This window comes from Anoplopoma fimbria, chromosome 24 (genome assembly GCF_027596085.1).
Source record: "Anoplopoma fimbria isolate UVic2021 breed Golden Eagle Sablefish chromosome 24, Afim_UVic_2022, whole genome shotgun sequence".
Classification (NCBI taxonomy): domain Eukaryota; kingdom Metazoa; phylum Chordata; class Actinopteri; order Perciformes; family Anoplopomatidae; genus Anoplopoma; species Anoplopoma fimbria.
This window is the reverse complement of record NC_072472.1, coordinates 25,082,697-25,109,531: the sequence shown is the minus strand read 5'-3', so window position 1 is coordinate 25,109,531 and position 26,835 is coordinate 25,082,697. Positions and strand designations below refer to the sequence as shown.

General features: G+C 43.0%; 4 protein-coding genes across 9 annotated transcripts in view; 3 read left to right on the top strand and 1 right to left on the bottom strand.

The window, feature by feature from the left end:
• Window positions 1-4,518, top strand: part of p2rx5 (purinergic receptor P2X, ligand-gated ion channel, 5) — a 5,381-nt gene extending 863 nt beyond the window's left edge. The window contains exons 2-12 of the mRNA XM_054625236.1: window positions 1-104; window positions 450-521; window positions 661-736; window positions 983-1,067; window positions 1,267-1,347; window positions 2,241-2,382; window positions 3,398-3,531; window positions 3,637-3,730; window positions 3,822-3,887; window positions 4,064-4,152; window positions 4,269-4,518. The exon at window positions 1-104 is cut by the window's left edge and continues 47 nt beyond it. Coding sequence (XP_054481211.1) covers window positions 1-104; window positions 450-521; window positions 661-736; window positions 983-1,067; window positions 1,267-1,347; window positions 2,241-2,382; window positions 3,398-3,531; window positions 3,637-3,730; window positions 3,822-3,887; window positions 4,064-4,152; window positions 4,269-4,518 — 1,193 coding nt within the window. The remainder of the gene's footprint in view (window positions 105-449; window positions 522-660; window positions 737-982; window positions 1,068-1,266; window positions 1,348-2,240; window positions 2,383-3,397; window positions 3,532-3,636; window positions 3,731-3,821; window positions 3,888-4,063; window positions 4,153-4,268) is intronic.
• Window positions 4,519-5,604: 1,086 nt separating this feature from the next.
• On the bottom strand, window positions 5,605-7,461 carry emc6 (ER membrane protein complex subunit 6). Of its 4 annotated transcripts, none has more exons than XM_054626236.1 (2): window positions 7,322-7,461; window positions 5,605-6,435 (listed from the first exon to the last, which is right to left on the bottom strand). In XM_054626236.1, exon 2 carries the CDS (start codon window positions 6,333-6,335, stop codon window positions 6,003-6,005), a length of 333 nt encoding a protein of 110 aa, XP_054482211.1. In that variant the 5' UTR covers window positions 6,336-6,435; window positions 7,322-7,461; the 3' UTR covers window positions 5,605-6,002. The 4 variants fall into 4 exon arrangements, with proteins under 4 accessions (XP_054482211.1, XP_054482212.1, XP_054482213.1 ...); XM_054626237.1 differs by having other exon boundaries at window positions 5,905-6,435; window positions 7,244-7,327; XM_054626238.1 differs by lacking the exon at window positions 7,322-7,461 and adding an exon at window positions 7,129-7,232 and having other exon boundaries at window positions 5,905-6,435.
• A 600-nt stretch (window positions 7,462-8,061) lies between these two features.
• On the top strand, window positions 8,062-14,961 carry shpk (sedoheptulokinase). Its single transcript, XM_054625809.1, is given in 8 exon segments — window positions 8,062-8,332; window positions 8,420-8,561; window positions 12,474-12,648; window positions 12,745-12,897; window positions 13,226-13,401; window positions 13,824-14,024; window positions 14,411-14,676; window positions 14,679-14,961. Coding segments are annotated over 8 exon segments (1,476 nt in total). The 5' UTR covers window positions 8,062-8,098; the 3' UTR covers window positions 14,808-14,961.
• A 357-nt stretch (window positions 14,962-15,318) lies between these two features.
• Window positions 15,319-26,753, top strand: trpv1 (transient receptor potential cation channel, subfamily V, member 1). 3 transcript variants are annotated; one of them, XM_054625802.1, is made up of 17 exons: window positions 15,319-15,455; window positions 15,890-15,934; window positions 17,196-17,368; window positions 17,908-18,059; window positions 18,151-18,303; window positions 18,398-18,535; window positions 19,736-20,052; window positions 20,304-20,480; window positions 20,558-20,713; window positions 20,798-20,893; window positions 20,978-21,048; window positions 22,065-22,230; window positions 22,315-22,381; window positions 22,472-22,806; window positions 22,902-23,023; window positions 23,736-23,857; window positions 23,950-26,752. In XM_054625802.1, the coding sequence occupies exons 3-17, from the start codon at window positions 17,298-17,300 to the stop codon at window positions 24,024-24,026; spliced, it is 2,220 nt and encodes a 739-aa protein (XP_054481777.1). In that variant the 5' UTR covers window positions 15,319-15,455; window positions 15,890-15,934; window positions 17,196-17,297; the 3' UTR covers window positions 24,027-26,752. The 3 variants fall into 3 exon arrangements, with proteins under 3 accessions (XP_054481777.1, XP_054481776.1, XP_054481775.1); XM_054625801.1 differs by having other exon boundaries at window positions 17,138-17,368; XM_054625800.1 differs by lacking the exon at window positions 15,319-15,455 and having other exon boundaries at window positions 15,798-15,934; window positions 23,950-26,753.
• The last annotated feature ends 82 nt before the right edge of the window (window positions 26,754-26,835 follow it).

Genomic DNA, 26,835 nt, shown 5'->3' with positions numbered 1-26,835 from the left:
TCCAGACCTCAGTCATCACCAAGCTTAAAGGTGTCACACTGACCAACAGCTCTGAGACCGGGCTTTACCTGTGGGGTGCTGAGGATTATGTCATACCCCCGAATGTGAGTGAATCTGTCTGTCTGTCCGTCTATCTATCTATCTATCTATCTATCTATCTATCTATCTATCTATCTATCTATCTATCTATCTATCTATCTATCTATCTATCTATCTATCTATCTATCTATCTATCTATCTATGAAGCTTGTAATATTGATGTCAGTGAACTGCCCAATTACTAGCCTGTCAAGAGAGATTACGGGGCTATTGAGTGTCTGCTTCAGCGGATATCATTAGCCTTAGCATCTGTCGCATCAGATTTAACAATATTGAACTTCTTAGGAGTGTAATTTGTTTAACCTTTTGCCTCTCAATCTCAATGTCTGGTCCTTAATTTCATTTTGCAGGGTGAGCAGGTGTTCTTCGTAGTAACAAATTATATAGAGACCCCCAACCAGAGGCTTGGGTTCTGCGCTGAGGTGAGTATACAGAGGAGGGCGAATCTCATTATTTACTTTTGATTGTGTGTGTTATTTTCCATCCTAATATCTGAAATTACTGAAGGTAACACTTTGCTAGATTACCAAATCAACACAAATGTATTTTCACATCCCACAGAGCTATAAGGTGCCAGATGGACGATGTCAAAGTGATGATGACTGTGTCGAAGGGGAGGCTGTTATAGCTGGCAATGGTGAGAATCATTTATTCATCTCAAATCAGAATCAGATCTAAATAGTTTTTAGGTTTTTAGTTTTCTTATCTTAAAACAATATTTTCTTTCACATAGAGTCCATTTTAGTTTCAACGATATTTTCCATGACATGTATTTTATGCATCACATAACAGTACACACAATACCAGCAGTATTCCAACTTGTCTTGTAGCATAAACTCTCTTTAAGCTCCACCCAGCCAAGAATCTTTGCTCTCTCCGTCAGGAATAAAGACCGGGTTGTGTTTAAACAGCACTGGGACCTGTGAGATTCACGCCTGGTGTCCTGTTGAATACAGCGAGAGACCCACGTGAGACCCCCCCCCCCCTCCCCTCATGCAGAACTCTGGAAATGTGCCATTTTGTTCTTCTACATTGACACTGACTCTGATCCCTCACAGGGGCCGAGATATTTCACAGGTTCTATTTATTACTAATGTAGCCTGTCAGCTCCTCTCGTTTTGTTTTTATTTCACACAGCTGCCTGTCTCTCTCTCCCCCCCTCTCCAGAGAGCCCTTACTGAGCGAAGCAGAAAACTTCACCATCTACATCAAAAATTTCATCAGGTTCCCAAAGTTTGAATTCTCCAAGTGAGTGTCCGTAAGTGGTGCTGATTGTTGGTGGTGCCTGTGGTCCCAGGGCATCGTGACATAGATCACTGAGTGAGACCCGACGGCTGCTTTGAATAGCTTTAGGGTGCAGAGAGCCTTCTATTTATACCAGCCTGTGCATTGCACCCAGTGAGACAGTGAGACAGTCATCTGAGACGTCCTTGACAGCAGGCCTTGCCCTGGACAGGTGTCCCATCAGACTGGGCTAACCCGGGGAGCTGCAACGTGTCCATCACTGTCCGTCTGTTCAAGTACTACAAGAAAGCAGAGAGATGCCACAAGCCTCTGCTAATACATCGGTCAGGATCTTATTCTAATTACACGACCATCTCTCTCTTATGTTTCCGCACTAATCTTTATACGCTTCATGGGGATTGGCTGGTAATACAAATCCCTTTTAATGGGTGCTACTCGGAATGACTGGCAGCAGTACTTGACGTACAGTGTGGCACGTCCAGTTTGTGCTTAGAGCCAGAGGGCTCGTAATGGTGTGGGTTGATTGACATATGCAGACTGTATATGCTGTTGGTGGTGTGTGTGTATAGAGGACATTTCTACTCTTACAGTTCAGTCAGAAATAATTAAAGTAAGAGATCGTCAAAGATAGTGCAAGAGCTTTCTAAGGTGAAGCAGTCATGGTGATTGAAAGGTCAGATATGCCAATATGAGAAGTTGAGAGAATTCTGGGGTCGGAGTTGGAGGGAACAGGTGTCTGTTTCTGTCACTTCAGCACTTCTTCTACCGCATGTAAAACTCCAACTTACACTTCAGAGGAGAGTTTAAATGTTTTTTTTGTTCAATGTTGAAACTCAACTTCCCGAAGATCTGACATATGATACCTGTGCGTCATGTCTGCTGTATTGACCTTTTAGGTCCAACGTCCTTGACACCTCTAACGACAGCTACCTGAAAAGATGCTCCTACGACAGAGAGGACAACCTGTACTGCCCCATCTTCCGCCTCGGAGACCTGGTCAGCTGGACTGGATATGACTTCCAGGGCTTGGCTGCTAAGGTACAAAGTGTAATAATGTGACAGTTGAGACAGTGTGTGTGTGTGTGTGTGTGTGTGTGTGTGTGTGTGTGTGTGTGTGTGTGTGTGTGTGTGTGTGTGTGTGTGTGTGTGTGTGTGTGTGTGTGTGTGTGTGTGTGTGTGTGTGTGTGTAAGTAATTTAAATTCCTGGATTTCTCACGGTCATTTGATAATAACATCACACTTGTACTACCTGTTGAACTAAAAAATGATGGGAATCAGTACAAAAGCAGTGTCTCCTCATCATTCTATATGGGGTGGAATTACTTTTCTGGGAACTAGAAAAACAGTTTTCTGCAGGCGACATTTGTCACCCATCTCTCTCTCGTTCTCTCTACTTCCTGTTTGTATTCAATAACAGACATGTTCCATGAAATCAAGGCCTAATTTACTGCTTCAGTTTGGGTCAAATCCAAAATGAATCCAAATTCAACCCTGTAGAGGACAGAACATGTGCACCCCTGTGCATCAGGGTAAAGAGTACAGTACAGTTGTGTGAAAGCAAACACAGTCTCTGGACTGAAGCTAAGCTTGACTACAGCAGAGGAGTGTCATATTACTCTAAAGTTAAGGCAGTCATTGTCTAAAATAGATTTTTCCTTGGACTTTAATTTTCAAGATAGAAAAAGACAAGCAGCAATATTAAACCACATGGAGCCATGGTCGACGGTTCGAATAGGTGTCTGTGCTGTGATTGGCTAGAAGCACATAATGTAATATTTAATTGGAGGCAAAATCTGAGAAGAGTTTAACTTATGAGTACTGCAATTTAAGAATACTAAAATTCAGGTGGATCATGGATTTTTGCCTTATTGGAAATCACAGTGGTAGTGCAGAAATAGTTAAATAATCCATCTTTTGGGCTAAAACAATCTGATCACGAGGGCCAGATTTCAGCAATTATGAAGTGTGTCAATATAGCGACGAGCTGCAGTAACATTACATTACATTTCCGAGGCTGCTCCGATATTTACATCTCAATGTTTTTGTCCGTCAGGGTGGGTCCATTGGTATTCTCATTGAGTGGAACTGTGACCTGGATAAGGACTCCTCACAGTGTAATCCACAGTACAGCTTTACCCGTTTGGACATAAACTTGAACAACTCGGTCACATCAGGATACAACTTCAGGTACATCGCTTCAGGCATTCAGCGAGAAATCAAATCATCCCACCGATCAACCCCTCTTACCTGTTTTATTTTTCATCTTTCATCACCTGATCTTTGCCCCTACAGATACGCCAGGTATTACAAGGATCAAAATGGTGAAACCTTTCGCACTTTGTATAAAGTGTATGGGATTCGCTTCGATATAATGATCAACGGCCAGGTACAGCAGTGATATGATCCGGTTTTTTTCCTAAGGGAGGTACATGATTTCTGTAATAGACTTCCACTGAATATCTGTTATTGTTTTGCAGGCCGGCAAATTCAATATTGTTCCAACAATAATTGCCATAGGCTCTGGTGTTGCCTTGCTGGGTGCAGTGAGTAATTTAATACAATTTACGTTAATGTGTCAGTGGATAATTAGTTATACTTTACGTTGGAAAAACATCCTATTAATGTGTTATGAGAGGGTGATGACTGATGACCAGCAACAAAAATAAGGAATTCCTGCAGGTTGTGAAAATCCAGTTAACATTATTATTTGTTCTTTCAGGGAGCCTTCGCATGTGATATGATTCTACTGTACATGATGAACACGAGCTCCTTCTACCGAGAGAGGAAGTTTGAAATCATCAACTTTAAGTATGACTAACTGTGTTAACACAAACTTCAGTGGTGGGCTTTTTCTTAAATCAGCCATTTTCTAAACGTTTAACACAACATTTCTTGGGTCATCTCTCTCGTACTGTATGTCACAGGAAAGAGCGGACCAAATCCAAGGAAGGGAAGACAGGACAGCGGGAAAGGAGATCCAGGAAACCAGCTGGGGAGAAAGAGGACGCCAACTCAACCAAAAAGGACACAGAAGACACTGCAGAGAGCCAGCTGCCTGTGGACCAACGGGGTCCCACCATTCCACGCAACACAGGACAGCGATACTCTGCTGCCATTCTCTCTCCCCAAGGTGCAGAGCCAAGGCATCACATCACCTTCTCTTCAGACTGTTAAGTTCAGCAGGCAGAACAAGACAAATCACCTGTAGCGGTCTGCAAGAGGTGGAACCAAGACGGACGGATGTCCACTTCTCACCTACTGGCCTGACTGCTGGCATGCCACTAGCTTCAGTGATGTTTGTCCTGACTACACATGTTGGACCAGAGAGATGTTAATGTTCGGCACTGTGAAAGTGGGCCAGGAAGCTGATGTAGAAATACACAGAAAGATGGTTTTCAGTGGCGGGGTCAGGGTCCAAAGCTGGGATGTGGGAGATTACGACAGGTTCATTGATAATGATATGCCAAAGTGACAAAAGTGATTGATCCAAGACTTTGTCAATTGCCAAATATTGGCAGATTACTGCTTTACAAATACAAATATTTAAGTGTCTTGGTTTCATGTCATAAAATCAATGCTTATAGCTTATTAGGCTGTTGATCAGACTAATTAAGCCAGTTGGAGTCATATGATTGAGTTTATAGTTATAAAAACAAACAAAATACTAACCTTGATAGATTCATGAATGTCAATTGCAGGATTCGATTAATTAAAACAGACCATGCAGACTAATAAATAAACTGTAAAGGAATTTCTGCTAAATCAGTTCGCAAAACACCTAAATTATTTTATAGGCATGGATTCAAAATGAAAATCTTAAAAGAAATTACTGCAATTGGAAGCAATATGTAAGAAAATCAGTGAACGGTCTTAATTGTTGGTATTTCAGTGGAATGCATTGTGTACCTCTGTTGTAACAGGAATTCAAATGTCTCTGCTGTTCGTTGACGATGATCTCAGCCATGCAATGGCTACAACGCAATCTTTTTCACAACATCATTCACATGTGAAGCTGTGGAATGCAGTTGTGATGTGCAAAAAGTCAATCGAGAGTGAAAAAAAAAAAAAAAAAAAAAAACTGCTGTTCACTGGCTGATTGTTAATGAATGGTGCAGGACAGTGAAGTGCATGGACTCCTTTTTGATTGTTCTTCCGGTTACTATTTATTAAATGGTTTTATTGTTAGAAACAAATGTATTTGTCGTGTTTCTTTCATGATGTCAACAAATGAAACTACCTGATGACAAATGGATAAATAATGTATAAAAACAAGTTGTAGAGAGGTATTTATTTTAATCAGGAATCAGATTTGTTATAATTTAACTATGATATTGTACATGAAATGTAATGAAAAGTGCTTACACCTTGGATGTAATCTGGTTTGATCTATTACAGTCTACATTATCATAACTCTGGCTCTTATCCTGGTATGGATAGCACAGATGAGCACAGAGCAGGAGTTACAGGTTGAATAAAGTCATAGTCACTGCTAAGTGTTGAGCTTGAAAGAAAAGAAGGGTTTATTCTGCATACTATAATTATTGACACATCCTCTGTTTAAACAGTTCAAAATGGAAGAAGTCTTTTACTAATGGCTTATCTACAAAACAGCAGGGCAGACAATAGCGTTAATTCAAGGTTATTTGTAATAGATCATTCTAGTACACATGCACCATTCCGTAGAGGAAAGTCCAGAACAGGACGTAAGTGAAGAGACCTCCGACAAGGCCCCCGGTGAAGAGCAGCCGCCGCGATTTAAAACATTTGTTCCACCGCCGTCCGGCCTTCAGAATGAGTAGCAGGGAGAGGAGGAAAGCAGAGAGTAAATAAAAGATGAAGCCATACAGTCCAGTCAGCCCGAGGATGCCAGCTGTTGCTCCGGACAGAGCGGACACAGAGGTGCGGCAGTAGTCCAGCACGGCGGCGTTTCCCCTCACAGCCACTTCACTGATGAAATGTGGTCCTTCGCGCTTTGCGACAATTGCTGCCATCTTGGCTCAGGTCAGCTGTCACAGGGAGGTTCTCCTGGTTCAGGTCAGCTGTCACAGGGAGGTTCTCCTGGTTCAGGTCAGCTGTCACAGGGAGGTTCTCCTGGTTCAGGAGAGATTGACACACGAATAGGAACATTTACTCAAATGACCCTAACCTGCACACAAGAACAGTTTGGAAACACTTTGTTTTACTCCACTAAATGTACACATGATTTGATCAGTAATATTAATACAGTGACATAACACTCACAGCCTCCACTCTGCTGAATACGCGACAACTTAAGATGATAAAATTGACATTTGGTCATTATTATGCTGGAATAAAAGAAGATGAATTACGGACTTTCACCTGTTGTCACTTTTACTTTAAAAGGATCATAATGCTTATTCAACAACTGCAAAGCAAGCTAATTGCTACAGCAGAACAGATCATTTGCATTCAATACGTTGACGTGATATATTAACTATATATTTTAACATATTTAACAACTATGAGGGTGAACTGACAAACAGCGGCCTGTCTCGATGCATTGAAAGCCCCTCATATATGTGGCTATGGTTGATGTTAGCTTAGCCTAGCCCTGACCAATGTCAATCAAAGTAGCTCCGTTAGCTACTGCCAGCAACATGACGACACAGACAGACCCGGTCAGAGACACACAGACCCGGTCAGAGACACACAGACCCGGTCAGAGACACACACAGACCCGGTCAGAGACACACAGACCCAGTCAGAGACACACAGACCCGGTCAGAGACACACAGACCCGGTCAGAGACACACAGACACAGACCCAGTCTGAAGGGCCTGCTTGTTCTCCTCCCGGGTACCATGGAGCTCACATGCTAGCATTAGCCATTAGCTAAGGCTCGTCATCTGCAGCTCGCTAACAGTTGACAGATTCTCACCGGAAGTAGACGCGGGGCTCGTCACAGCGGTCACACGCACACACACACACACACACACACACACACACACAAACACACTCTGTGGCTCCTCAGGCTGGATATGTTGTGACTTTAAGGGACGTCAGCTGATATTGCTCAGAAACAGCACATTCATCCCCGTTTGGATAACACGCCTATCGCAGACCCGGCCATGTTGCTTCGCAGTGCATTGTGGGAAACGTCGGAACCGGATCAGACCAAACGAAGGCGAGGGTGTGGTGCGTTCTAAGACCGGCAGAGAGTGGGACATTTCACAACCACACTAAACAGACGAAAGCGAAATGAAAATAAAAAACAGCAATATAACAATTGATTGTTGTTGTTGTTGACAATACAATTACAATAACCTTGTTTTGATTTCTTTCTTAACCTCTGATGCAGGATCTTTAGTTTTAGCCATAGCTGGTTGGGGAATGGGTGACAACATATAATCTAGATATCAGAGACATAACCAATAAACAGCAGAATAGCAGACAGGTAATCAATCCTTCTCACCTACAATATTTAGCATTGTCATATCAGATGGAGTAAGTAGGCTAATAACTTAACTCCATTCAGATGCCATACAGGTGACACTGCCCAGTGAATGAAATGCAGGCTTTACTCGGTCAGGAAGGTTAGGACCTGTTGTCATTGGGCTTCTGGTTAATGGCACGAACATAAACAATTGTGATATTTTCGATTTTTGTCTATAGTATTTAAAAGATAGAAATAATTGATTTTGCGTATTTACTGATGTTAAAATGTCCGATTTCCTACATCATTGAATGCAGCAGAGCTACAGCTGATTGCCAAAGCACGACGTCCAGCAGCAGCATGTCTCACGTCCTGGCAGTGGACCTGGGCACCACGTCTCACGTCCTGGCAGTGGACCTGGGCACCACGTCTCACGTCCTGGCAGTGGACCTGGGCACCACGTCTCACGTCCTGGCAGTGGACCTGGGCACCACGTCCGTAAAGGCTGTTTTATTTGAAACTGGCTCCAGGTCGGTTGTTGCGAGTCGGTCTCTGCCGACTACGTGTGATATAACAGACCACAGCGGGATACAGGTGAGTTATTACCGTCATCACACAACGACGTTACCTGTCTGCTCAGCAGTGCTAACGCTGTGTTTGTCCCTGGTGGAACCGGACCAGGCGAAGGAGCAGGACACCGGCCGGATCATAGACACTCTGAACCGGTGCATCGGGCTGCTGCCCGGAGACAAGCTGCGGAACGTCGTCAGCATCGGGCTGTGCGGACAGATGCACGGAGTCCTGCTCTGGAGAGCGAGGAGCGGTGAGAACAGCACACTGGATCCATGCAGAACATGGCTATCACTGGATCCATGCAGAACATGGCTATCACTGGATCCATGCAGAACATGGCTGTCACTGGATCCATGCAGAACATGGCTATCACTGGATCCATGCAGAACATGGCTGTCACTGGATCCATGCAGAACATGGCTGTCACTGGATCCATGCAGAACATGGCTATCACTGGATCCATGCAGAACATGGCTGTCATTGGATCCATGCAGAACATGGCTGTCACTGGATCCATGCAGAACAGTCACTGGATCCATGCAGAACATGGCTATCACTGGATCCATGCAGAACATGGCTGTCATTGGATCCATGCAGAACATGGCTGTCACTGGATCCATGCAGAACATGGCTGTCACTGGATCCATGCAGAACATGGCTGTCATTGGTCTTTACTGGCAGAACATGGCTATCATTGGATCCATGCAGAACATGGCTGTCATTGGATCCATGCAGAACATGGCTGTCATTGGATCCATGCAGAACATGGCTGTCACTGGATCCATGCAGAACATGGCTATCATTGGTCCACTGGCAGAACATGGCTGTCATTGGATCCATGCAGAACATGGCTGTCATTGGATCCATGCAGAACATGGCTATCACTGGATCCATGCAGAACATGGCTATCACTGGATCCATGCAGAACATGGCTATCACTGGATCCATGCAGAACATGGCTGTCATTGGATCCATGCAGAACATGGCTGTCATTGGTCTTTACTGGCAGAACATGGCTGTCATTGGATCCATGCAGAACATGGCTGTCATTGGATCCATGCAGAACATGGCTGTCATTGGATCCATGCAGAACATGGCTGTCATTGGATCCATGCAGAACATGGCTGTCATTGGATCCATGCAGAACATGGCTGTCACTGGATCCATGCAGAACATGGATATCATTGGTCTTTACTGGCAGAACATGGCTGTCATTGGATCCATGCAGAACATGGCTGTCATTGGATCCATGCAGAACATGGCTGTCATTGGATCCATGCAGAACATGGCTGTCATTGGATCCATGCAGAACATGGCTATCATTGGATCCATGCAGAACATGGCTGTCATTGGATCCATGCAGAACATGGCTATCATTGGATCCATGCAGAACATGGCTATCATTGGTCTTTACTGGCAGAACATGGCTGTCATTGATCCATGCAGAACATGGCTGTCATTGGTCTTTACTGGCAGAACATGGCTGTCATTGGATCCATGCAGAACATGGCTATCATTGGATCCATGCAGAACATGGCTATCATTGGTCTTTACTGGTAGAACATGGCTGTCATTGGATCCATGCAGAACATGGCTATCATTGGATCCATGCAGAACATGGCTGTCATTGGATCCATGCAGAACATGGCTATCATTGGATCCATGCAGAACATGGCTGTCATTGGTCTTTACTGGCAGAACATGGCTATCATTGGATCCATGCAGAACATGGCTATCATTGGATCCATGCAGAACATGGCTATCATTGGTCTTTACTGGTAGAACATGGCTGTCATTGGATCCATGCAGAACATGGCTATCATTGGATCCATGCAGAACATGGCTATCATTGGATCCATGCAGAACATGGCTATCATTGGATCCATGCAGAACATGGCTGTCATTGGTCTTTACTGGCAGAACATGGCTATCATTGGATCCATGCAGAACATGGCTATCATTGGTCTTTACTGGCAGAACATCCAGTACAGTGTGCATCACGCTGTGGGATTTTACATGCTGTGGGACATAAGCAACTTGAGCAGCAAAGAAAATTACATTTTTATTCTTGAAGTAATTTGAAGTGTAAAATGATCAGAGAAGAAATCTCAAGTGATTTTAAAAAGAGAATATTTTCTGACCAATTTAGTTTGATGGTTCTGGCCCCCAAAATGTAGATACATGTCCAAAACACGTGTAATTACAATCAGAATTTGTGCTACTGCAAGTAAGGTTAAAAAAAAACCAACAACATTACAAACAACATAACATTCTCCAAAATCACACTCTCATAGCACTTGCAACTTTTCTAAAGAGCTGCATTAATTGACAAAGTATTTGATATATTCACTTCAATATTGGAAATGAAGTGGTTATACTATTGGAGTTAACTTTTAAGTCGTCTTTTTTTCCCATTATACAGCGGGTAAAATAAGTATTGAACACGTCACCATTTCTCTCAGTAAATATATTTCTAAAGGTGCTATTGACATGAAATTTTCACCAGATGTCGGTAACAACCCAAGTAATCCATACATACAAAGAACACCAAACAAATAAGTTCAGAAATTAAGTTATGTGTAATAAAGTGGAATGGCACAGGGGAAAAGTATTGAACACGCTTACTGAAATGTATTTAATACTTGGTACAGAAGCCTTTGTTGGTAATGACAGCTTCAAGACGCCTCCTGTATGGAGAAACTAGTGGCATGCACTGCTCAGGTGTGATTTTGGCCCATTCTTCCACACAAACAGTCTTCAGATCTTGAAGGTTCCGTGGGCCTCTTCTATGAACTCTGATCTTTAGTTCTTTCCATAGGTTTTCTATTGGATTCAGGTCAGGTGATTGGCTGGGCCATTCTAGCAGCTTTATTTTCTTTCTCTGAAACCAATGGAGAGTTTCCTTGGCTGTGTGTTTGGGATCATTGTCTTGCTGAAATGTCCACCCTGGTTTCATCTTCATCATCCTGCTAGATGGCAGCAGATTTTTATCAAGAATGTCTCGGTACATTTTTCCATTCATCCTTCCTTCAATTATATGAAGTTTGCCAGTGCCGTATGCTGAAAAACAGCCCCACACCATGATGTTCCACCTCCAAACTTCACTGTTGGTCTGGTGTTTTGGGGGTGATGTGCAGTGCCATTTGACCTCCAAACATGGTGTGTATTATGGCCTCCAAAGAGTTCCATGTTGGTCTCATCTGACCAGACTATATTCTCCCAGTATTTCGCAGGCTTGTCTAAATGTTGTGCAGCAAACTTTAAACGAGCTTCAACATGCTTTTTCTTCAGCAATGGAGTCTTGCGTGGTGAGCCTGCATACAGGCCACGGCGGTTGATGCATTACTTATTGTTTTCTTTGAAACAATTGTACCTGCTAATTCCAGGTCTTTCTGAAGCTCTCCACTAGTGGTCCTATCTTATATCATGCATGCGCACTGTTAAAAGGGCCCTCAAATGTTAATCACCACCTGTTAATTCACCCATGTAGCAGGGCGTGGGGCGCGACAGACAGACAACAATAGCAGTGTTTCCAGTGTGTGTCAATATGAACATGCATAATGGTGATTCAAATTCTGAACTGCTTCATCTAAGACATTTTGAATAAGTTGTTGATAAGGTGTTACAATCCAAACAAAGGTCATCTCCAGTTTCCTTTTGTTTGACTTTTATTATCAGAGGTCAGGTAATGAAATAAGGGTGATTCTTCTTGATAAAGTTCAGTTGTTTATTAGAGCATGTGCTCCTAACAACCCTTCTGTCTTTAGAGATTAAAGGTAATTCACTGTTTAGTTTGGACATCAGTTCCCATAATGTTTAACCAGACCACAGAATTTACAAAACATTCACTAGTAATAGCCACAAGGATTTAGAAGAAGCCTTTCAAGAAGAGAGCGATGTTTTCACACTGCTGTATTAAACCGATTATCCAGTCTGTAATACTGGTGACATTTTTTAAGATGCTTTTTGATAATGGATCAAGGAGCTGGGCAATGAGAGGCACTGAAATGTTGGTCCATTGTATCTTTTTCACAACTACGCCCTCTGCTGGTTGAATCTAGAAAACCTAATATGAAAATAGGTTACCTATTGTAAATATGTGCTACTGCAGATACAACTTATTTTGTCTGCTGTGTCTTTCCATGTCTCTTGCCCGTCGCAGGTTGTGTTTGGTCCAAGAAGGATTTCTTCACAACCGGAGACACCAGTCAGCTGATCACCTGGCAGGATGGGCGCTGCAGCAGCGACTTCCTCTCCTCTCTTCCAAAACCAGACTCGCATCTCAGCGTAGCCACGGGGTTTGGCTGTGCAACAATCCTCTGGCATGCAAAACACAGGTCAGCACGCAGCATTTTATGAATCCCACGTAGCCTGTCACACCTCCTGGTTTACTGATATGACAGTGTACTAAAAGAGCTTTGCTTTTACTGCAGGCCTGAGTTCCTTGAGGACTTCACAGTAGCAGGTACCATCCAGGACTATGTGGCATCCATGCTGTGTAGTTTGGACGGGTGTGTGATGACGCCCCAGAACGCAGCCAGCTGGGGCTTCTTCAATACCTCCTCCAACCAGTGGAATGTAGACATGTATGTTGAGTGCAGAACTTCCTGTTCAGTTTAAGTACTAAATGCATGAAACATGTTTTATAGTTTGTGCACGATAGGTTGTTAATCTGAGATCACTTTGGCATTGTAAGCTTGTGATAAACTGTACAAAGTTGTCATGCGTAACCATCAACTCTGTGTGTGTGTGTGTGTGTGTGTGTGTGTGTGTGTGTGTGTGTGTGTGTGTGTGTGTGTGTGTGTGTGTGTGTGTGTGTGTGTGTGTGTGTGTGTGTGTGTGTGTGTGTGTGTGTGTGTGTGTGTGTGTGTGTGTGTGTGTGTGTGTGTGTGCGCGCGCACATGCATGCTCCAGCTTGAAGGGTGCAGGCTTCCCTTTGCACCTGCTTCCACAGTGTGTGCCATCCGGTGGCTTGGCGGGACAAACGTGCTCTGACTGGCATGGCATCCCTGCTGGTACACCAGTAGGGGCCGCCCTGGGAGACTTCCAGTGCTCTGTCTACTCCTGCATGAGTGCACGAACAGATGCAGGTGAAACAGGAAGTCTAGTCGTTTCTCTCAGGGCCAAATTAGTGCAGTACAGTTCATGCACTTCAGATGAAAGTATCCATTTTGGCTGTACCATGATGTTTTGCATCCCTTAGATTTCTTCTAATTCACTACCGATAATGGTTTAATACACTGGAGGCTGTGGCACATGAGGTAGAGTGCTTGACCCGCAACCACAACGTCGGTGGTTCGAACCCCTCTACCGGCAACATGCCGAGGTGTCCTTGAGCGAGACACCTAACCCCAAGTTGCTCCCCGGGCGCTTCATTGCAGCCCACTGCTCCTCCAGGATGGGCCAAATGCAGAGAACCGAATTTCCCCATTGTGGGACTAATAAAGGCTTAATTATTATGTTTGTTCATATGCCGTTGATGACAGTTTGCATCTGTCTCCTAAATCCGCAGTTCTTAACATAAGCACCTCAGCCCAGCTCACCTTCGCCATGCCGCACGACTTCAAACCTCCAGACTCTCCTCAGCCTGCTTCCTCCATCTCCTACTTCCCCTACTTTGGCGACTCGTACCTGGCCGTGGCGGCTTCACTCAACGGCGGGAATGTAATGGCTACTTTCGTGGGGATGCTCACTTCCTGGATGAAAGAGCTTGGTATGTGTTTTAGCTGGTTCTAGGGGGGGGGGGGGGGGGGTCTGTTCACTACTTTGGTCCAGACTAAAATATCACAACTATTGCTAAGTTATCTGGTATAGGTATAGGCATTCATGGTCCCATAAGGATAGATCCTAATGACTTTACCCCTAACTTTTCCTGTCGCATCACCAAGAGATTGACACATGTGGCGTTGCGTGAAATATCTCAACAACTATTGTACTGATTGTTATGAGGTGTTGTACACACATTCATGTTCCCCTCAGGTTGAGTTATAATCACTTTGGTCGTCATGTCACTGAGAGCCCAGAGAGGGCAGTGTCCACTTAGCTCATGATAAATTATTAACATTTAAAGTCTTGAATCACTCCTCTCATCCCTCACAGGTGCAGAGATGAGTGATTCCTGCTTGTATGAGAAGCTGATTCACTGCGCCCTGAATCAGGGAACGAGCGACCTGAGGGTGAGTCCTACGATCATGGGGGAGAGACACAACCCGCTCTGCCTGGGTCAGGTCGCCAACATCTCCACCACCAATCTCTCCCTGGGTCATTTGACCAGGGCGCTATGCCGCGGGGTCCTGGACAACATCACCTCCATGATGCCTGCTGAGCGTCTGCAGCAGGCGGGGGTCAGCAGGATTGTGGGCAGCGGGGGAGCGCCATCGCCCGCAATGAGGTGCTCAGGCAGGAAGTGGAGAGGGCGTTTCCTCAGCCGGTGGTATACGGACAAAACGCAGACTCTGCTGTTGGCGTGGCCATGTTCCTCTGTGACTTAATCTGAATGAGAGTTGTAAGCCACAAGGGACTCCCTGTCTGTTAACAGGATTAAGTGAACATTTTGCACATATGACAACCTAAATCTAGAGCATCAATTTGTTTAAAAAAAGGAACAATCATTAGCTAACAGCTGATGTGGTTATGGTATAAATAAAGCGGTATTAATAAATCATTTTGTGTCAGATTTCTTATTATACTTGAACCAGGATTATATTCTGATGCACTTGTTCAAGTTTTGAGTGTAAATCATTGTATTTGCATGCAAAGGCATACTCATATTGAAAAAATGTGATAAACATTGGGAGTGATGCACCAGGCTGCAAAATATTTTTTTGCACTAAGTTGCCCATCCTGTGCTAACGGTAACCACGTTGATATGTGAAGCCCTGTGCACTGTGAAAAAGGGAAGTAGTCTCAAGAAAGGAAACTGTCAGATGATCTCTTGAATGCAGATCTACAGCCTGGTAAACAGAAGCTCTGAAACCACACAGTCACACATCAGGGCTGAAAAACAACACACCCACATTTAAGTGAAACTACGAAGACGCATATAAGACTCACAGGAAGCAACGTTATGGACTAAAAATACAGAGAGAGTCACTCAAGAAATATCACACTTAAACCTGAGTAAGAAAAGTAGCATTTTGAAAGGGTAAGTTCATTTATTTAGTTATTTTCAGAGAGACATGAGGATGTTTTAATATTTTAAGGTGCCAATAGTCTTTTTCTTGATTACTTCTAAGTTAAATTAAAAATAACTCCTGTCTGAATGCCTTATGACAAAGTTAAACTGCTCTGATGAGCCTATAGTGAAACGTGTTCAATGACAGATAACATGCTGGTACTTTGTGGTATTTTTTGCTGTCTTAGCATGAGCAGAGGCGGTCAATACATCCTTTTAAGCAATCAGGGCTCTAGTAATGTGTTCTGATATTCTCTAGGGTGTGTCACTTTATCTCCCCTCTGGCTTCTTCCTGCTGTCTCTCAACGCCAGTCCAGTAAATGCGCATCTATGAAAGCATCACAATAGTACTTGGAAAGACCTCATATCTGAAGGACTCTCCACTGTTGTTTTGTTTTGATCAGATTTTTAATCAAGAAGACAATCTGGAGCAGGAAGAGTTACTTCTGGTGAGTAACATGATTTTTGAATCATTAGATTGCTTCCTAACAACATTGACAAACATCTTGACTATCAGTGGAGACCCCTTTGTCTGAAAATATTTTTCTCAAATCTTGCTATTGTGACTAGTATTTTGTACATTTTGAACATACCACAAAGTAGATGTTTAAAAATGATGCAATGAACTGATTTAATAAGGATATGGGAAATAATAGTAGTGGTTTCATGGATTGTGTTTATTAATATTTGTTAATAATTGTACATCTGTAGCATGGTGTGAAAGAAGGAGCTTCTGCATACACAACTGAACAACAAAGAGGTTATAAAATACAGTTTTGTGGATGAAAACAAATGTTTCATTCATTCAGACGTGCTACGACTGAATAAATGTTTAAAAAAATGTGTGTTTGGTTGGGAAATCGTTGTTCTAAAAATAAGACGAAAAATACATACTTCTGTCTTTTTCCATCCTTTGTTTCTCGCTTCGCTTAACATTCCTCTGAGTCTTATGATCATGGAGTCTTACAGGGGTTTGTAATGAGTCACTAATTCCCCATTTCGTGACTGAAAAAGGGGAAGAAGAAGCCACCAAAGATAAGGTTCCCATTATCCTTAACATGATCATTTAGATCAAATATCCAACTGACCTCTGCAGGAATCTTTTCATGTGATCAACACTCTCTTTCTGTATTAACCGTACTGTATATGAATTGAGTATTCTGCATAGAAGTGCCTACTAGATCAAGTGCTGCGTGCACTTCTGCCATGGAAATCTTCTTCTAAATACAGTCCTTTGTTAGTCACTGGGGCTGAAACATCACATGTCTGTGAGGTGATCACCCTGTGGCAAAGATGTTTCAGACCCAGCTGCTACAAACACACAGTAAATCATGTTAAAGCACAAACACTCTACACTGTGACCCATTGACACAGTTGTGAGCCAACCAAAGAGAGAAACATGTGTCTTTTATGTTTTACATCGCTTGGATGGCTCCTAACCCTCAAAATGGAAACCGCTGGTCTAAAGAAAAGTATAGTTTCCTACAGATCATGAGATTTGACTAGCTTTTTTTAAAAATAGAAACATGTGTTAGAGAATCAGTTGAAGTTAACTTCCTCTCCACATGTGTACCTCTAGCTGTCAAATTCACTTCACTGGATCTGTTGATTGTTGTCTGAATGATGTGCACTTTTACTGTATGTCCATGCAGACCACTGGAGCAAGAGGTCAAGATGGACAAGTCCGAGATGTTTGGCTTCTCTCTGCAGACAGACAACCGGACCGAGGAGGAGAAGGCGCGGCAGAAAGCCGCGAAGAAAGGCGGTGTAGTTTCTGCCCTGGGTTTGGGCCAGGAGTCGCCCACGGCCCCCATGGACACTGATTACCAGGAGGAAATGGAGGAGACCAAGCCTCAAGTCAGATTCAATCCCAACTTTGACAAGTGAGCCTCACCATGAAAGGATAAAGTGATCTCTGCCTTTCTCTAAGATGAGATAAGATAAGATAAGATAAGATAAGATAAGATAATCCTTTATTAGTCCCGCAGCGGGGAAATTTGCAGGCTTACAGCAGCATAGGGTAAAGTGCACACAAGAGACATAGTAAAGAAAGACAAGATAAAAATAAAAATGAAATAAAACAAGTATTATAAATAAGCAATAAAAAACAGTAGAAAATCAACAATAACTGAAATATTATATGTACAGACAGAAACAACTATTAAAGCTATAATTGCACAGTGTATTGAATTGCACATGTGTCATGTGGTCTGCTGGGAGCAGAGCTGGTTGTGCAGCCTAACAGCAGCAGGAAGGAAGGACCTGCGGTACCTCTCCTTCACACACTTTAATGCTCATTATACCATGAGTGCATTATCAAGCCCTACAATGTCGATTATTGTGGAGTGTGAGGCTGCATGACCTCTTGACCCGCATGAATCTTTAGTAACTGTGTTGTCTGTGAAATGTGTTTTGTCCATAGAGGGATTCGAGGCGAAGTGCAGCAAAAAGGAGACAGCCAGAGGTTTACCATCGACGGGCTGTTTGAAGCCGTGGCCTGCGGGGACGTCAGGAAGCTCGACAACCTGCATCAGTACTTGCACCTGAACATGATGAGGCTCTCCGACTCCCTGTGTGAGTGTGAGACCCGTAATGCAACAGAAGCGCCAAACATTGAACCTTAAGACTTTTTGTTATCTTCCTGAACATGTGGTTACACCTGCAGATCAGTCCTACGGTAAAACCGTCCTGATGAAGGCTCTGCTGCACCTCAAGGACGGCAAGAACGAGACGGTGGAGCTCTTGATCGACATTTCAGAAAAGATAGGCGACATTAAGGAGTTTGTGAATGCAGCCTACACCAACAGCTACTACAAAGGTAAACTGTGTACGAAGCAGAATTGAACTTGAATTGAACAGAACTTTTGCAACATAATCAGATTTTCTGATGTGGACCGTGTTGACCCTGACAGGCCAGACAGCTCTCCACATTGCCATTGAGAGGAGAAACATTTCCTACGTGAAGCTGCTGGTCAGTAAAGGAGCAAATGTCCATGCCAATGCCTGCGGGGTATTCTTCCAGCCACACGATGGCCCCAACTTCTACTTTGGTGAGTCCCTGCTGCTGCATGGAGGAGCGCCCTCCTCTGGAGCCTCACACAAAGATCATCTACCGACCAGATGTACATTTCACTGCTTCTATTATTTAGAGAGAGGCTTTTCTATATTTTCACAGCATCTCGTGACAATAAGTAACAAAAAATGCAATACATTTTTATTATTTCTAAGTTGGTTATTTTTAAAGTTGCAATCTATTATTTCCTTTAAATTATTCAATTTTACTTAAAGGTGCTCAATTCAGAGTATATCTATTGGCTCCATGCGGCTCTCAACTTGGCATGGAAAAGCTAACCGTGCTAAACTGTGGGCTTAATTCTTCTGCAGCCGTCCCGTCTACTTAAACAAAGCACAGAGAAACTCAGATTACAACACACACAGAGGGAGAGGGACTTCATGCTTAGGCAGACATAACTCCACTATATCTTTACTTGCGAATAGGTGTTTGTTGCTATAATAAAGCTCTGAATTTCAAATTTAGCCCCTTTAATGTTAATATAAAACATAGAAGGAAGACAGTATAGCAGTAATGAATTAGCATTGTGAGGGTAACATTTGGCCTTTTTTTACTTCTAATGTGTGTCTTGTTGGAATAAAAATTTCAACTAAGATATTAAATGTTTAAATTGGGGTACATCATCTTGAATTCTTAATGCTTTAAGTCTTTAGTTGTTTTCATTGTTAAAGCAGGTTTACTACTTCAATACTTTAACTCATTATTTAATTCATTTGTGGGAGGGTTTTGCAGTTTTTTTTTCTTAAGTCCAGGGGGATATTAAAAACCGAGGGGATGGTCTTGCTTTTTAAAAAAGTGAAACATAAGATTCCGCCACAATAATTTTTGTACAGTCCCTATATTGAATACTGGACCATAATTAGTCACTAAATCATGCATGCCCCTTCAACTGATGAATGTAAGTACAATCTTTAGTGTGAAACTCACATACATAATTTTGCACTGTTAAAGTCAAACATCCAAGTGAAGTAACAATAAGCAGAAAAAAGCAAATGAGTGGAGAGGGGACTGTCTGCCATCAGTCTTTAAGCTCTGTGGTGAAATGTCATGCTTGTACTTTGATGGATTAGATGTAGACACAAGTTACATAATCAGACAGAGTTGCATTCAAATCAGTTGTATATATATATATTTAAAATATTTCACTTAATTGAGTCTCTCTCTGTGTTGTCCTCAGGTGAGCTGCCTCTGTCTCTGGCAGCCTGCACCAACCAGCCCGCCGTGGTGGACTTCCTCATGGAGAACGAGTACCAACGAGCGGACGCTAAGATGATGGACTCTCATGGCAACACGGTGCTGCACGCCCTGGTGATGGTGGCTGACAACTCTATGGATAGAGATAAGGATAATGATAACACAGAGTTCATTACCAATATGTACGACCGCATCCTCAAGACCACTGCCCAACTGCACCCCGAGCTGAAGCTGGAGGACATCGAGAACAAAAAAGGACTAACGCCTCTCAAAATGGCCGCCAAGACTGGCAAGATCGGGGTAAACACTACTTCAAACACTTCAGACACAGCAGAATAGAAATATATTGGGGCCCAGGGCCAAACATGTACTATTGTCCCCCAGCTTCTCTGTCAACCCAATAAGTCCTGTTTTAGCTGACCCTGTGAGTTTCAGGATTGGGGTCACAGACAAGTCTACGATTCCAGTCTCAATGTTGGACTAGCTGGATTAATGTGATTGAACAGTCTCAGACATTTTTTTGCTCTAAAGTTCCTTTCGTTTGTCTCCAGCTTTTTACACACATCCTGAAACGTGAATTCCAAGAGAGTCACACCAAACATTTGTCCCGTAAGTTCACCGAGTGGGTTTACGGGCCCGTCCACAGCTCCCTGTACGACCTGGCCTCGGTGGACTCGTACGAGGACAACTCAGTCATGGAGATACTGGTCTACGGAAGTGACATTCCAGTGAGTCCCAGCGTTATGAGCCCAGTCAGAGCAGCTGCTGTGGTTAATCTGTACTCAAGCATCTGTCTCCTTCTCAGAACCGCCACGAGATGCTCCAGATGGAGCCTTTGAGCCGGCTGCTGGAGGAGAAGTGGAAGAAGTTTGCGGGTCGGATGTTTTTTCTCAACTTCCTGGTCTACCTGATGTACCTGATCATTTTCACTGTTGTAGCCTACAATAAGAAATTTGGAGAGGTGAGCTGGCCGCTACAAACTGTGTGATTGGTCTGTGTAGCCATCCCAGATTGATGTTGCTATTATTTCTTCTGTGTCCCACAGCTGCCGTATCCCAGCAAACACACCACAATGGGTTACCTGTATATCTCAGGCCAGCTACTGACAGCGCTGGCAAACTGCTATTTCTTTCTTGCAGGGGTACGTTTGTGTTTTAAATTTAAATCCAGTGGCTCATATCACCAATGAATGTGATTAATCAATAAAGCTTGTCTAAATTCCTAGATCTTAGACATGAAGAGGAAACGGCCGAAGCTGCAGACGTTGCTGATTGATGGATATTATGAGATTCTTTTGTAAGTATAGTAATGCTTATCTCCCAGACGTGGTTTAAGTTAAAGGCACCCTGTGGAGTTTCCTTTTAAACAAACAAATTCTGTTCACACTCACCAAAACAAGAGGAGAAAAAATGGACTTGGAATCATCTTTAACTGGCAGCATATTCTAGTTGATGAATGGCATAATTTATACCGCACTGGTTGGTGATTGTAACAGACACAGAATTTTCATGGGTACATAGTTATTGTTTCTATAACTATATACACATGCAATGTCTGTTGTGGTGCTTGTCAGTCACCTTTAGCTTTGAGTGTTCCTTTGCCCTAAATGTGTAGGTTTGGCCACAATACTGTCTTCCCAAAAGAGATCTTTAAGATACTAATTATTCTACAATCAGCTGAAACCCCCTTGACTAGACACACGTGATCTCCATTTAACTAATTATGTGGTTTCTAAAACCACCTGGCTGCACCAGTGATCATTTAAAGGAGGAGTCAGCGATTCTGGAAGAAAACTGTTGATATGTGAACTCAACACTCAGAAAAATAGCCCCCCCACTCCTCCTGCCTTTCTCATTATACATCCATGGCCTGTTTGTTTCCCATTTAAAGAGCAAAAGGCCGTGTATGATTTTTTTTATTCAGCATACACACAGAACTTACAGCAAGCGCACCGTGACGAAATGTATTGGATTAAAATTGCTGACTGCATCTTTAATTGTGACCTGTTAAAGAAGGTGAATATTTATAACAAAAATAATGTAATAATATAACATGAAAACTTCCACAGGGGTGTGAATACTTTTTTATAGGAACTGTATAATCTAAAATACTCACATTAAATGATGGTTGCTCTCTTAATTGACAATGCTTCACCATCAAATACCTTGTAGGATTTATTAGACAGCACAGACTGGTGACATGTAACATCTTTGGATGATCTGGGATTGATTTTACAGTACACATTTGCATTGTTAGAATGTTTAATCACAAAGCTGTGCAGGTTCACAGAGTCTTCTCTCTGCTGTTGATAGTTTTGTGCAGGGCCTCCTCTTCATGGTCACGGCCGTCCTGTATCTGTTCGGGCAGAAGCAGTACCTCAGCTTCCTGGTGCTGTGTCTTGCTCTCAGCTGGATGAACATGCTCTACTTCTCACGGGGCGACATACACATGGGCATCTACAGCATCATGATCCAGAAGGTAGTCCACAGAAGTCACACTGCACCACAGTGAGCATAGCATTGAACGATCCCTGAAACCCTTTGTCTCTTTACTTCCTTGTAGATGATCCTCAGTGACATCCTGCGGTTTCTTCTCGTCTACATCGTCTTCCTCTTTGGATTTTCAGCAGGTAGTCTGAGGCAGTGACCTCATTTAGGATCCAATATATCATGAATGGAGGATGTGCTGTATGTAATCTGTTCCTTATGTCCTGTCACAGCGGTGGTCACCCTGCTCAGAGAGCCTAATGTGAAAAACTCCACTGTAAGCCAGCAGGGGAAGGTGCGTGTGTTTGGTCCCCTTGACGCTGGAGAGGAGTGTGTCAAACCCTCCTTCACAAGCATCTCCTACACCACGCTGCAGCTCTTCAAGTTCACCATTGGCATGGGCGACATGGAGTTTACCCAGGACCACGAGAACGCCGAGGTCTTCTACCTGCTCCTCATCGGCTACATCATTCTCACCTACATCCTGCTGCTCAACATGCTCATCGCCCTCATGAACCGCACCGTGGAGAAGACCACCGAGGAGAGCAACAGCATCTGGAAGCTACAGGTGAGGCGTCTAGCATGGGGCTTTTGTGGAGGTCGAGGGGGAGTGTCTGTTTTAATGGCAGGTGTGGTCTGATGGCATGCTGTGACTGTTCTCAGAGGGCCATCACCATCCTGGAAATGGAGAAAAGGCTGTCTTGCTGTCTGAGGAGGAGGTTCCGCTGTGGGGTGGAGAAGATCCTCCGCACTGATCTTGGAGACGAACGTCGCCGATGTTTCAGGTTTGCTGGGTTCAGTTCAGTGACAGTACAATCAGTGAATGGCGTGGTTTGAGAGGCTGCATGGGAACAACCTGGATGACATGACACACACAGACCCCCTAAGGAACAAAAGTTGCCATTGCTGTGTGGCAATGATTTTGTGGTAATGTGATTATTGTTGGGTAACAAGCACCACTAAAACAAAGAATGAATTGTTATAACTTCATCCAACAAAATTTTGTTTAGCCCATCACTTTGGTTTGTGACATAATTACCTGCAAACTTATGGCATTCCAAACAGCCTCAGCTGCACTTTGTTTTCAGTGCTAGTTAGCAAATGTTAACATGCTATCATGCTAAGCTAAGATGGTGAAAACTGTAAACATTACAAACTCCATATTCGTTGTGACGATGTGAGCTTGCTAAATACTAACTTCAAACATAGAGGTGTGCAAGTTGGTTTCTGGGACTGTTGGCAAATATATACCGAAGCCAACATTCAATCTGCTGTGTGCACTGTGCACTGTGTACCTGACAGGGAATTAAAAGCAGCAGGACACACACATAATAATAAAGGTTTAGGCTTGAAGATGTAACAAAAGATGCAGCTGTGTGAGCGGGGCCGATTGACGCGCTGCACACTGTGTTCTTCACTAATTTGCCTTCTCTGGCAGCTGATTGATGCATCACACCGCAGACAGTAATTGGAGCATGTGTCCTCTTGTCGTCTCAGAGTGGAGGAAGTCAACTGGAACAAATGGAACATCAACCTGGGCAAAATCAATGAGGATCCCGGGTGCTCTGATCGCGGCCAACACCCCGCCTCAGACTACCCGCCCAACAGAGCAAAGAGAGGTGCAGAAACATCAACCCACTCAAATGTTGTTAGAATAGATCATGCTTTTTAAGCATTTCTCTGAGAGTAACATTTCCTCCTCTACCCACAGGGAGGAGCTGGAGAAGCTGGCGGACGCCGACGACTCAGTCCACAGAGATGCTTTCTCTGAACCCCACAGCTGTATAAAGAGACAACACAGAGCCTCACTCTGTCTGCTCAGCCTGGCTGACCCGGGAGCATCGGGGCATTCAGACCTAAAGACATTATTCAGTTTCAGTTCCCTAAGAAAATATAACTGTCAAATGTTTGAACTGCCTTTGTGACTGACGGATACTCCCAAGTCAGCCTGATTGAAAATTTTCTCTGAAGCAATATTTCACAAAGACATGGAAAGTTTTGTTTATGTGACAGACATAATGGTGTAAAAAAATTGACTTTGAAATAGCTGAAAGCTGCATCAAGAGCAGCTTAAATGCCAAGTCAAACATTTGCAAACACATTAATCATTTAATCCAGAGGCCTCTGCACATGCTGTTTCTCCCACCACCTGAACAGGATGCACATCCTCTCTGCACAAAGGCCAGAACCTGCCGGCACCTCTGACATGGCTCAAAATCCTTCATGGAGTAATACTGATTACGGAGGTGCTGATCCTGCCCTCCTGCTGTGTGCCCTTTATACGAGCCCCATTTTCATCACAGCCAGACAAGCTAAATCTACTGCAGCCAGATAGTCCTGTGGATTTCACAGCTTGCTTTGTCTACCCTACTTCCCGTTTCTATTTGGCAGAGGCAGGCTCTGATAAATGGCATGAAAGCACAGCAATTGGTGCAACAATCGCCACCTTCAGCACTAGCTGTCTCGGTTACAAATTATATGTGGTTTGGGTGGGCCTTTTGGACCCGTTGTAGGGCTGATTATGCAAGACACAAATCTGTGAATAGTTACCTACCCGAACTGTCACAGCATGAGCTAGTGCAGAACAAGGGGAGCAGGAGAAAAAGAGCACACCTGTTGTCGGCGTCAATTTAAATCAGCGTTGCAGATAATCCACACAACGGTTCAGACTCATTTCAAAGCATAAATTAGAACTTTATTTTATTATTACAATATTACAAAAAGAGTAGCACAACTCTCACGCTCTTGCCTCTTATCTGTCGTACAGAATGACACAAAAGAAAGGCTTGTGGACCTTCTTCCATTTCACAGCAATAGTACAAGAAACAAAGAAGGAAATCAAAATTAAATAACAAGCAAATCAAGTATTATAAATAGTCACAACTGCAAACTGTAGCTTTGAAACTTGGGGGAAAAAAGTTACAGCTCAGTAACTACACATTGCTAAAATATATAATTACAAAATATTACTCCTTTTCTTGCTTTCCATTATAAAGAATCTCTAAGGAATTGCTCTGTCTAACCAACAAAACCTCAATAAAATAAAACAGGAAAAAAGAGAAACCAAAATAACAATAATAATTGCTGTTTCTGCGTATCCTCACCATCTTCTTTCTCCTTATTATTTGGGGTTTTCATTAAAACCATGCTCTTATTCAAGGGAAGTCCAAGGACCAAACACTTAAGGCTTTTTAAGGGCTGTTAGGGAGTTAGGTGAACAAAACATGGGCGTCATTGTGTTTATGCACACGCGCACTATCTCTCACACACACGCACACACCCTTAAATCTACCCACATCAGCAGGCCAACACTCGCACACAATCGTTAACGTTTAAAGTTACGAGTAGGTAAGCCAGTGTACAATAAAATAAACAATGCATTTGCTGTTTCACTTTAAATTTAAAAGTTGTTTACCTCCAAGTGATCTTGCAAGTGATCAATTTGGTCGTTTCAAGCAGACTTCACATCAGAATCAGTAGCAACTACACATAACTTAATTCACTTAAGTTCCTGCTGTCGGGATCAAAACTCTGTTGAGGCTCGTAGTTCCATTCTAGGTGACGTTAGCGACACTACGATTTCTTCGACTCCAGAGTATTTTCCTTGTAACCGACCTATCCCCTTCAATAACTGCAAAACAAATCATCTCAACATTCAAGTAATACATTTGTCATGGTTACAAAAATGAACGGAAAAGGAAACAAACACAAAATGGCACATCTTCATAACAGTGTGTCCTCTTTAACATGACTTTGGCCATTTTAAGGTATGAGAGTTGATCTGTCATGATTTTTTCTGCGCGAAACATTTCACAAGCTTTTTGCCAAACCTTCCTGGCATTGACAAAAAGGGTTTTTCTTTTTTTAAAACACCTGAATTCATTGCAGCATTTTCAGCAGGACGGAGCATCGCCTTTTCAACACACCTGCTCCCTGCTGGATCATGACTATGTACAAAACAACCTGATTACATGCTTCTCTAACTGACAGAGAGGAATCAATCTTGAGTAGTCCTATGATACAAATAAATAATTACATTTCAAAAGAATAAAATCTATGTGTACATGTGCATACCGCAAGCTTTTCTAGCTGTACTCTGTAGTCTCCAGTGTCTGGTGGCTTCGCTCTGAAATAACATTATTACTCTCTTCTGACCCCAAATTACTGTGTTTAATCTTGACGGTATTATGAGATTGGAGAGTTAACACCAAAATGAAAATCAGTCACTTGTCTTAAACTAGTCTGAGCCAAAAATTCCTGACATGACCCTGTAAAAAAAAACCATCCATCGGTAGATGTTGTTGTAGGGATCTATCTGTTTTTCCTCTTTCTTACATGCAAAAGAAAACGTTGCAGATAGATCTGAAGTAGGAATAACACAGGATCCGTTTAGATCCAGGCACACAGATAGAGGAAGGAGGGAATGACACACACAATACAGATGAGTATACACACACACACACACACACACACACACATGAAAAAGTTCCCTAAAGTGCCAAGTAAAAGCACTCATTAACAAAATAAAAGTAGCAATTGATCACTTGCAAGATTTATTTAAGAAAAAAAGAAACAAAAAAACCCTACTGCTCTTTAT

Bases quoted from the DNA above. Each gene is read 5' to 3' on its own strand.
- trpv1 (XM_054625800.1), top strand. From the start codon at position 15,806: ATGCGCATCTATGAAAGCATCACAATAGTACTTGGAAAGACCTCATAT. The intron at 15,935-17,195 runs GTGAGTAACATG...TTCTCTCTGCAG, and splicing joins AGCAGGAAGAGTTACTTCTG to ACAGACAACCGGACCGAGGA. The intron at 22,231-22,314 runs GTAGTCCACAGA...ACTTCCTTGTAG, and splicing joins ACAGCATCATGATCCAGAAG to ATGATCCTCAGTGACATCCT.
- emc6 (XM_054626236.1), bottom strand. From the start codon at position 6,335: ATGGCAGCAATTGTCGCAAAGCGCGAAGGACCACATTTCATCAGTGAA.